Source organism: Danio rerio, chromosome 10 (genome assembly GCF_052040795.2).
Source record: "Danio rerio strain M-AB ecotype USA chromosome 10, GRCz13ab, whole genome shotgun sequence".
Classification (NCBI taxonomy): domain Eukaryota; kingdom Metazoa; phylum Chordata; class Actinopteri; order Cypriniformes; family Danionidae; genus Danio; species Danio rerio.
In genome coordinates, this window is record NC_141030.1 from 35,692,933 (window position 1) to 35,705,073 (window position 12,141).

At 37.7% G+C, this 12,141-nt stretch overlaps 1 protein-coding gene across 2 annotated transcripts in view; it reads left to right on the plus strand.

Moving 5' to 3' along the window:
* Window positions 1-1,033: 1,033 nt before the first annotated feature.
* lhfpl6 (LHFPL tetraspan subfamily member 6) overlaps window positions 1,034-12,141 on the plus strand; it is a 244,718-nt gene continuing 233,610 nt past the window's right edge. The window contains exons 1-2 of one of the 2 annotated variants that reach the window (XM_087269397.1): window positions 1,034-1,227; window positions 3,111-3,622. In XM_087269397.1, the coding sequence (XP_087125523.1) occupies window positions 3,238-3,622 (385 nt within the window). In that variant the 5' untranslated portion in view covers window positions 1,034-1,227; window positions 3,111-3,237. The remainder of the gene's footprint in view (window positions 1,228-3,110; window positions 3,623-12,141) is intronic. The other variant, NM_001008653.2, reaches the window with a different exon arrangement.

Genomic DNA, 12,141 nt, shown 5'->3' on the forward strand with positions numbered 1-12,141 from the left:
ACTGAACAACACAATTTTTGAGATTTTTCTAGGACAACTTAGTTATTTTATGTTTAATTCACTTAATCTTGTTAAGTAAATCATTTTGTGTCGGGGCAACCCAATTTTGTGAAATTTGTGGAACCCTGCATTTTTTACGGTTCCTCTGTAAAACCTTTCCCAGTAATTGGTTGCAGCCGGAAGGGCATTTTCTGCGTAAAACATATGCTGAATTGAAGTTGGCGGTTCATTCGGCTGTGGCGACACCAGATTAATAAAAAGACTAAGCCGAAAATAAAATTAATGAATGATTTAGGCTATATGCTGTATTTCAGAATTTATCTAAACTGTTAGACATTTTATTGTATTTTTGTGATAACTTTACTGACTTCACAAGATCTTTATTATTATTCATTGTTATCGTTTCCATTTTAAATGGTTTACAAAAATCATTTTCATTCATTATTCTATTTGAAATACATTTTGTGATGCATGTTAATTGGTTTACAAAGATAATTTTCATTCATTATTCTATTTGAAATACATTTTGTGATGCATGTTAATTTTTGTTTTTCGTTAATTAGTGTCTCGTTTTTTTTTTTTTCAGCTAGTAGCTGTAGGCTACTTGATTACTTTGAGAAAAGTATACCCCAAATGCCATATAAGTTGCTTTAAAAGTACTTCCAATGCAGTGCTATTACAGTAGTGAACTGTAAAGAATGTACAGTGTGGTATTTTATTACTGAGCATTTTTGCAGCAGATCACTTAAATTGCAGCAAAGTCTAACAGTGTACTTTACTTATCCTCTCAAAAAATGTATTTGCAATTATTTACCACGGCTGCATGAGAGGCGGGTTTTTGTTTCATTTCTGCATATCCACGGAGAACAAAAAAATGACAATAAATGACTTTGACTTTGACGGGGCACTTTGAAAGAGCGAGCGGCGGCCAGGCGGAGTCTCGAGTCGTCTTGGGAAAAGCAGCCGGTCGTCAGTCCAGCCCCTGGGCGGAGGATCTGGAGATTGATGCCCCTTTTTGCGCTCCCCGCTCAGTAGTAACACACTCGGTATAGTCACGGGCAGAGGCGTGCATGTGCTCGGCCAGTGAGTGGACTCTGGACGGCAGAGTTGAAGACTTTAGAGAGCTGCTAGGAGAGAACGGACAATCCACGCTGCATTGTGTCGTCTTTTCTGCGCTTTTGAGATTTGGAAGCAAGTGGAGTCGGATACAGCGAACGACACAGACATGTAAGATCTCTATCGCAGGCTTAAATCAGTTTCTGACTCACTTTTGGACTCTGCGTTCCGTTTGACAGTTCGCCATACGTGTTTTCATTTGTTTACATTGCATATGGCTGTGGATAGATGGCGTTTAATGTGTACGCTAACTTTTCTTTTTACGAAGATTTAAGGTTAAAATGCATTTCATTTCATGTGGGAAAGTTTATATTTAATCTGCTTTTACCTCAGTTTTTTAAACGAAGTCTTTCTAAATGGTCAAGATGTGACATTTTAAACAGATTTTAAAACAAACGCGTGTATAATTTTAATTTATACAATTAGCTAAATGCTGTTTTACAATTAGTTAGATAGCAAGTCAGATTATCCTACAGTATTTGAACATCCTGAATTATTAAAATAAAATGTTTACATGTTTACATGTGAAAATTACTGACAGGTAATATTTTAAATTCCAGAATTGTGTATTTCCATTAATATTTTCTTGAATGTATGTTGATGTTGGTTAAATAACATGTGTACTCCAATGCATGTGTTTTACATCTGTTCGGTAGTGTTTTTATAGTAAACATATCTTTCTAAAAGGATTTTTGACTTAAGAATGATAAATCACTTATTAACCCTTACTAAAATAAACTATGCTTTTAACACAGTAAAATGATAGTGACTGTTTTTTGGCAGATTGATTACCATTTTTATAACCACAGTCATTACAGGTTAAACTATGGGTAGTGAAGCAAAAGAATGGTTGAATTGTGGATAATGTACTTTTAATGACAGTATGTTTGATAGATTAGTTGGAATGGAATGGGCATCTGTGATTGGTCTATTGGTATATTTTGCTGTTAATTTACTCTTTCTCTGGCCATCCAAGATGTAGGTAATATTTGTCTCTTCAATAAAGCATTAAAGAAGATTTTTAGCTGAAACTGTGATCTTTGGTGATTTGTAATGCAAGTTAATGCTACTGACACGTTGAGTGTCAAAATAAAATCATACAAATAAAACTAAATAATTAATCTGCTTTTACCTCTGCTTTTTAACCATTGAAAAAACAAGTCTTTCTGAATGATCTTAAGTTTTGACATTTTAAACACATTTTAAAACTAATTTTTAAATCAAATGAGTACAAAGAAAAAATGAGCAAAATGCTGTTTTACAATTAGTTAGATAGCAAGTCGCATCAAGCTACAGTATGCCAACATCCTGAAATATTAGAATAAAATGTTTACATTAATATAAATGTTACAATTTAATATGTGTAAATTACTGGCTAGCGTAAATTTCAGAATTGTGTATTTCCAGTCTTCGTTTCGTACGACTGAACTCCACTAAACTGGCAAAACGTAAAATACTTACGTTTTCTCGTGAGATTAGGCTGGTATGTTGATATTGGTTTAATAACGTTTTGTACTCTAGTGCAAGTGTTTTAAATTTGTTTGGTGGTGTTTTTCTATGGAAAATTTATCTTTCTAAAATGTTTTTGACATCAGAATCACAGATCAGTTTATGACTCATACTAAAATGAATCATGTTTTTATTATAGTAAAATGATAGTAACAAAGTTTTTTGGCAGAGTGATTACCATTTGTATAACCACAGTTATTACAGGTTAAACTATATGAGAATGTGACGCAAAACCATGTTTAATTAGATGTTACTGTGCTTTTAACTACAGTTTCATTTCTAGTTAAACCATGGGTAATTTAACAAGTAAGAACCATACACATTTTTTTCATCCAGTGTGATCTGTAGTTTCTCCAGATAGAAATTTGCATGAGAAAGTGAACACATTTCAGTAACATTTTAGAGCTTGTCACCTCAGATTTATGGCTGGAAACAGATGTCCCAGTGTTTTACTGAGGCTTCTACACTTCTTGTTATTTCCTCAGGTGTAACCAAGCAGGAAGACGTCGGGAGGATCTGGGCCGGTGGGCTTAAGAGCTCTGTCTGTGCACTCAACCAGAAATCGGTGTCTTTTGCATCTAAACGAAAGCCTTAGAGTTTGAACCGAGCAGGATGGCATCCAGCCTTACATGTGCAGGTGTGATTTGGGCCCTGTTGTCGTTTCTTTGTGCTGCTACATCTTGTGTTGGCTTCTTCATGCCATATTGGCTGCTTGGGTCACAGATGGGTAAGCCAGTGTCATTTGGGACTTTTCGCCGCTGTTCATACCCCATAAGGGATGAGGCCCGTGGTGGGACTGTTATGTTGGAGCAATGTGGGCGCTACGCCTCCTTTCAGGGCATCCCAAGTCTGGAGTGGAGAATCTGCACGGTGGTGACAGGGATTGGATGTGGACTGCTGCTCCTGGTTGCTCTCACAGCAATAATGGGATGCTGTGTTACGGATCTAATCTCTCGCACCATAGGACGAGTGGCAGGAGGGATACAGTTTGTTGGAGGTGAGTTCAATTACAATGATATTCAATGGATCAGTGTTAGGTCCTGTGCTGGGCTTGGTTGTTTTATTTATTTTTTGTGGACAGGACCGGCGCGTCCATAGAGGCTACCTAGGCGGCTGCCTAGGGTGGCAGAATAGAGAGGGCGGCGTCCCCGAAACTACCCTCGCCACCAGCGCCCTCAGTTATATCCATGTCTAGGGCTGCAGAATAGAGAGCGGCATCCCCGAAACTACCCTCGACACCCGCGCCCTCAGTTATATCCGTGTCTAGGGCTGCAGAATAGAGAGCGGCATCCCCGAAACTACCCTCGCCACCCGCGCCCTCAGTTATATCCGTGTCTAGGTTGGCAAAATAGAGAAAGCGGATTCTTCGACACTACCCGCACCACCCACGCCCTAAGTTGTATCCACGTCTAGTGCGGCAGAATAGAGAGAGCGCCCCCCCTTCCACCCCCGTTTATGGTTGAGGGCGACATGACCGTCCTTTGCCTAGAGTAGCACTTCAGCTTGCTCCGGCCCTGTTTGTGGACAGACCCTTTTTCCAATGCCCCTACCTAAAACGGTAATGACACACAGAATCAGGAATGATCTTGAGTTCTGGTTTAAACTCAGGTTTTTGGAAGTTCAGTTCTTCAGTAGGACAATATGATTTAGGGGTATGATTCTTGCTTCGGGTGTGAGAGGTGCCAGCTTTAGATCCCGGACGAGCCCCCATATGTTACAACCAGCTCAAAATTGTAACATAAGAGACAAGGCTGACCGGGTAAATTGTAAAGAGAAATGATTTATTAACAAATAACATAATTGACAAATGATATCCAAAGCAAAGTCAGTATTAGTGGAAGTCAGTGGTGAATAGCATATGAATGAACTGAGCTCTTGACTCAAACTAAAACAAAATAATAAAAACAACAGGCAGGAAGGTCCAGCTAATTGGGCTCCCTTGCTCGTGAAATGTTGGGCAGATAATGGCTCTCAGGTGAAATGACCCACCCACAAACTACTAACCAGGCTCTGCAAATCACAAAAATCAAACAAACAAAACAAACAGGTGAAGCACGGGACCTAACTATAAGTACCTGGAGAAACTGTGGTATGAATTGATTGATAGGTAAAAGCAAATGTTTGATTGATTAGTTAGAAAGGAATGGGCATCTGTGATTGGTCTATTGTATATTTAACCCAAAAATAAAGTAATTCTGCTGGTAATTCACTAGCTCTATGGTCATCCAAGATGTAGCTGATATTTTTCTCTTCAAGTAGAGCATTACAGAAGGTTTTCAGCTGACATTGTGATGGTTTGAGAAATGTATTGGGATGAATGGATTGATAGGTGAAAACAAAAGTTTTATGGATTATTTAGAAAAGAATGGGCATCTGTGATTGGTCTATTGGTATATTTGACCACAAAATGAAATAATTCTGCTGTTTATTTTCTCCCTTTTGAAGTAAATTTCCTCCAAATCAGGATGTAGGTGATGTTTTTCTTTTCGGTAGAGTATTAAAGAAGCTTTTAGTTGAAATTGTGATGATTTTAGGTAGAGCTGCACGACATTGGAAAAATCTGACTTTGCCGTAGTTATATAGCGATATATATTATGATATGAATAAAAATTTCACCAGATAGCTTTAAAAGCTTTATTTAGAAATTAATCGTTTAATTTAGATTATTTCAGATTTTGTAAGGGTGTGAAACATGTATAAAAATAAACAACATGCAAGCAAAAATAATTACAATAGACCAAAGAATAAACAGTGTCAAAGTCAAAGTCAAATAAACAGTGCTTCATGGTTGTCTCGAGAGTCAAGCGGCATTCAGGTACAGAAATCGAACAATTAAATGTAAAATATAAAATAACACTATATAGTCTTCTTTGTTCTAACTTATATATTCGTTAGAATGGATAGGCATCTCTGATAGGTCTATTGATATATTTTATCGCAAAACGAAATAATTTTGCAGTTAATGTACTCCCTCTCAGGCCATTAAATATGTAGGGGATATGTTTCTCTTTAAAAGAGCATTAACGAAGATTCTTAGCTGAAACTGTGATCTTTGGTGATTTGAAATGTGAGGTAATGCTTACTGACATTTTGAGTGTTAAAATAAAATTATACAAGCAAAACAAAATACCTGTCGCTCATGAGGATACACTGAGGTCTTATAAAACGAAATGATTGGTTTGTGGAAGAAACTGAACATTAATCACATTATTACCTTTAATCCAAAAGAAAAAAAATCCATCTGTAAACTTATTTTTGAGTTTGATGTTATTTAATAATAACTTAACATAATGTAATAAAATATAAAATAACTAATAAGAAAATAAAACAGTGCAATATTATATTTGGTAAAATAACCTTAAATGGGCCAACCCACTTTCTTTTAAAGGGTTAGTTCACACCCCAAAAGAAAATTCACTCAGTATTTACGTATTCCTGAAGTGGTTCCAAACCTTTATGATTTTCTTTCTTCTGTTGAACACGAAAGAAGATATTTCGAAGAAAAAACCTGTAACCATTGACTTATAGTAGGAAAAAACAATAATGTGGAAGTGAATGGTGACTGGTTTTAAACTTTCTTCAAAATAACTTCAATTGTATTCAGCAGAAGAAAAAATCTCAAACAGGTTTGCAATAAAAAAAGGGTGAGTGAATTGTTTGTATTCTTGGTTGGAATTATCCCTTTAAGTTTCTGTTGCCATTGGTTGGCTGCTGTAATGTGGTGCATTTATTGGTTGGAAACTTCAAGGAGTTGTCAGAAAGATGGATGAATGTTTTAAAATGGATCCTCAGATGAAACGCCACAGCTTTGTGAACACATGCATCCTCCTCAGACGTGAGTTCTTATAGTGTCTCCTGATCGGGAACACATGACGACAACTGTATCCTCTTAGTGAAATTGGGTTTGCTTGTTTTGATAATGTGTTGTTACGATTCGTGTCATCCTGTGAAGAGAAGAGCCTGTGACCTCTTGCTGATTTGGGCAAAGACATCAAACTTGCATCCTGGTGAAAATCGGTTTGAGTTTGTTTGGTTACCAAACAAATAGTGAAAAGCAAACAACAGTTGCCTTTCATGTCTTTAGTGCTGGTTAGATGGCATTCCTTTTTTTTTCAAGTGACAATTGAGTTACAATTGTTAACATAGGAGGGGGACATGGTGGCTCAGTGGTTAGCACTGTCGCCTCACAGCTAGAAGGTTGCTGGTTCGAGTCTCGGCTGGGTCAGTTGGCATTTCTGTGTGGAGTTTGCATGTTCTCCTTGTTGGTGTGGGTTTCCTCTGAGTGTTCCGGTTTCCCCCACAGTCCAAACACATGTGCTGTAGGTGAATTGAATAAACTAATTTGTCCATAGTGTTTGTGTGTGATAGAGTGTGTATGGATGTTTCCCAGTACTGGATTGTAGCTGGAAGGGCATCCGCTGTGTGAAACATGTGCTGGATAAGTTGGTGGTTCATTCCACTGTGGTGAACCCTGATTAATAAAGGGACTAAGCTGAAGGAAAATGAATGAATGAATGAATGTTAACATAGGACATCACTAATTTTATAATCGATAAGGGGATATTGTGAAAAGTGATTCCCTTTCCCTCATGTCATCCCAGAACGTCTATGAAGAAGATATTTTGAATTTGTCCATTCACAGATAGTCAGTGGAGTCCAAAAAACAATGCATTTTATGTACAGAAACATTATTCAGAGGTAGTGGTGTAACAGATCTCAAATCTCATTGTTTGAATTAGGGCTGCACAGTATTAGAAAAGTCTGACACTGCAATATTTTATTTTTTATATAATGCATCTATTCAATTTTATCAAATAATTGAATAGCACTACTTGGAAAGAAGTTATAGTCACACTTTATCTTAAAGAGCCCATATTATGGGTTTTTGAAAATTCCCCTCCATGTAGTGTGTAACACAGCTCTAAGTGAAGTGAAGTATCCAGCTAAGGCTTAAATCTGTAAGAATACAGTGTTTAAAACGGTTGATTCATCTATAAAAGAGTCGACTCATAGTGCTTCAAACGAGTCGCCTTGATACCGACTCATTAGGTGTTTCGCCATGACGTACGAACGAAACCAAGTTATTCACGTGCACGCGCAAACCCGGGAGATTTCAAACCTGAGGCCCCGCCCTCTGACGCAGAAACCCAGACACACACGCACACCCACAAACACACGCACACCCACAAACACACGCACACAAACATGCCGGTCGATTGAAGTCACACTGCAGATGGACATTATATTGAGTCTCTACCCAAAGATGAAACATCAGCATTATAACCAAGCAGTTGGAAACTTCTGGAAGCTACATGCTACAAAGAATACTTCATCTGAGTTTGTTAAAGGAAGGATCAGTAAAGAGTAACTGATGGACGTCAGGATGGGTTTCTTCCATTTCTCAAGTGTAAGTACGTGCGGTTAAAGTTGTTGCCTCGTTTACTCTAGCTTGCAAATGTATTTAGTTGTGATTTGTTACTTGTAACCGCGTGTACTGTATCAGGTTAACTGGATATATTATCTTATCGCGTGCAAAGTCACGTTAAAAACGCGACGCGTGCTGTTTGTTTATGGAGCTCCGTGCTAGAGTTCCGCTCCCGCGATTTATTCGGAAATTTATTCCCGCGCCGCAGAAATCTGGCGCGGGGACAGCCGCGGGAATAAATTTCCGAATAAATCGCAGGAGCGGTCGGTAACGGGTTTAATTTGGGACGGGAGCGAGCTGTCTAGCAATATCACGGATATTGCTATGCGAATTAGAAAGAGAGAGTCTGCGTGGTGCTTGTGTGTGTGTTAGTGCGCACGCGCGCGTATGAGAGAGAGCGAGAGAGAGAGAGAGAGAGAGAGAGAGAGAGCGAACGAAAGAACGAGCTTTGTGTGCTTTGTGCTGTGTGTATACAGACAGCTTGGCTGTCTGGACTGTATACTGGGTGATTTTTGGTTGTGTTCTCCGCTCTAGCGGGATCAGGCGCGGCGGGCAGAAAACGGAGTGGGTTCTCAGGCTAAAACCTGGCGGGTGCGGGCGGAAGCGGGAGCGTTGTCATCCGGAGGTGTGTGTGTGTTTTTGTGTGTGTGTGGTATGGCGAGTACACGACTGTCTCCTTCGTTCGGTTATCCGTGGCACTATCCACTCGCCATAGTGTGGCAGCTAAAATCCACGCCTACACTATCGAGCGTGTATGAACTGTGATTACTTTTTAAATTGCTGATTAGCTATTGGCCATTTCCCTCTCTGACTGAAGGCAGTCGACCAATCGCGACAGACTGTCATCGGTCCAATCAGCGCAGATTAGCTCCGCGCTAAGGAGGGGTTTGGGAACAAATGAATCACTGGACGATTCATACAGGAGTCGCTGGGATAATTAGCTAAAAATAAATGCAGATTATAAGACCATGAAAGTGTTTTTTGACCTTGCATGCATATTAGACTGTTGTTGGAGACCCTTACAACCAGGATATGACCCTATTTCATGTATAATATGGGCTCTTTAAGGCTCACTTCCCGCGATTGGCCAACCATTAACTATGACTTTTGCTTTAATAAACTCCTAATTTGTTCCTTATTAATAGATATTAAGGTAGCTTAGTTACTGGATTAGGTTTTGTAAATGTTAAAAATTACATTGCGAAGATTTTGATGTATAAATAATTCAATACAATTATTCTTTAATAAACGTCCAATTGGTAACATGTCTTGTGCCTGAATACTCAAATCACTCTCAGGCCTTAAAAACATGCAAATGATACAATGTCACTCTGTTATGGATAAACTCTGGAATAAATCCACAAATCTAGTGTTTGTTCTGAATTGTGACTCTTGCTTAAATATAAACTCAACATTGCATATCTATGCGATGTGACTATTGCGGCTGCTTACATTGCGATATCGATGCTGAGACGATATATTGTGCAGTTCGAACCATGTTATGGTTTTTGAGCCACACCATAAAAAATAAAAAAAATCTGTAAAAAAAACGGTCAAAAGACTGGTAGCAGGGCTTCCAGAGATATTCTGTTAAATTACTGAAAATAAAAAATTCACAAGCAAAAACTGTGCAGTACTTACTAACCAGTTTATCAAGACTCAGCAATGATGTGTGCTGAGTTTTTAGTCCTTGAAATCAGTCCATAATGATCTTCTGGCCTTGTGTGTGATCAGTGAGAATTAGAAATCCGAGTGTGCAAGTTGCATGCTGGGAGTTGTAGTTCATTTACACACTCCAGCGATCCGCAACTGCTAGATTGCTGGTGATCGTAACAGTTAGCATAGCAACATTGTTAACCACTGATTAATTTTTGAACAATAACCCTTTTTTTCAGTTTTTAGAGTTGGAATAACAGCTCTTTAGAGCCATTTATATGCATTACAATAAACTAAACTCATAATAAAATAAAATACTAAAACAAGGGTGTCAAACTCTGTGCAGTTTAAGTCCAACTCTTTGTTGGGAAAATATAATAAGAAATATATGTAATATAAAATATATATATAAACATATACGGGGCCCCCAGAGACATCATCAAGTGCTCGCTTTATCAGCACTTGAACCACCTACTGTTATTTTAAATAGATGGCAAGCTGAAGTCATCCAAACGGTCTAAATTCATCATAAAGTGGCACACCAGCCTGTGAAACTAGAAATTTAATCTTTAGTTACGGCATTCACCAAAGGTCAAAGTAAATGAGGAGAAGCGATGTGAAAAATAATGTACCATAATTGTACTCTCTGGGCAGCACTTGATTTCTCACAGGACACCAGAGTTAGCCCAAAAAACTTCAGTTGTATGGTAATTTATACAGAGGATATATGAGTGGGGGGAAAATCTTGTTCAAACATTTGCAGTACAAATTTACCTGGCATCCTCAGGGAAAACCAGTCAATAAAGATGCACATTCAGCAAGGCTGAGCGATATGACAAAAATGTAATATAAGAAAATAAGTCATCTCATGTCCTGATAACGATATAAATCACAACATAGTACCATTTCAGTAAAATAATATTACTATATAATAAATATTAATAAATGTAAAACACTTTGGTAACTCTTACTTGAAGGGGTGTCTAGACTGTCGTGAAACCTTTAGAATCATGACTGACACGTCGTGAATGTGAATGAAATTGTATGCTTGCTTATGACAACTGCAAATATGACGTTGTTTGTTTGTATGTCTTTATCATGACAACTCGACATTACGAAGACAACATAACTTGTCATAAGTCTTAAACATAAACATGGTTGTCATGAGGGATTATAAATGTGTCATAAATATTTTTCTGATCACGTTTTCAGTGTATTTGCCATTAAAACGTGTCATTAAATGTGTCATTACTCTGCCAAATAATTTTTAACAGTATAATTAATATTTAATGACATTTTATTGATAAATTCAACTTACCACTGTCGTTGAGGTCAAAATTGTTTAATTTTGCTATCAGAAAACTTATGACATTTATAATGACTTAACAACATTTATGTTTATGACAGATTTATAACAAATTTTCTTGTTTTGGTAATGTCACGTTGTCATGATAAACAATGTCAAATTTACATTTAAAATGTAATAACTGAGCAAATTACTGAATTTACACTGTATGGTGCAAGTGACTGAATTCAGATTTTTTTTCACCCATGTGGCACAGACCGGTTATGGCCTATGTAAGTGTAAGCAGGAAAAAAATCACATCAGTTTCGATTTACTCAAATCAGATTCAAGCCTTGTTCATATGTGTAGATGTATCCGATGTGATTCGGATCTGTGCCCTCGTGTTTGCAGTGTAAGATCGGATTTTAACCTGTCAGCGTGAGTCGCGCATCATTAAAAACTGTAGCAAATGAGGTCAAGCCTGACACTTTCATTTCAGAACAGACTTCAGCACAGTCCCAAACCTTAAATTCTATACATGAGGACTAAAAAAGCTAAAAGAGAGAGAGAGAGATCAACATCCGCCACATAACCAATGTAAACTAATATAAAACTGTTGCATACATTATGTGCATAAATCACGCCATGGACATTACGATTAAGATTTTAAAAAGACCTAGTTTAAAACAAGATGGCAAAATGAGAACTTTTCTGTCATCAACTATACTAAAACAACCTGTCAAAAATAATAATAAAAAAGCACACCCTGCAAACACATTAAATGCAGGAATGAAGAAAAGAGCAATCTTTTATTGTCAGCTGTTGGCCAGCGCCCGCTCTTTTTACCGTTTCATTGTGCTTTTGCCGTTGCTGTGTAAATGCAGACAATCGGATACTAGTCACTTTTAAAAGATGATGTAAGCTGGTCATCAAAATAATCGGATACAGCCAGAAAATCGGAATTGACCATCAAGATCTGCAGTGTAAATGTAAGTATTAACAATAACAGTTGTTACAAGCATCCATTCACATTCACCACATGTGTAATGTCATGATTATAAAGGTTTAATGACAGTCTTATGAACACCAAGTGTTTACCAACAGTTTTAAAGGGCCACGAAACCCCCATGTCTCAGCGGGGTGTTTTCAC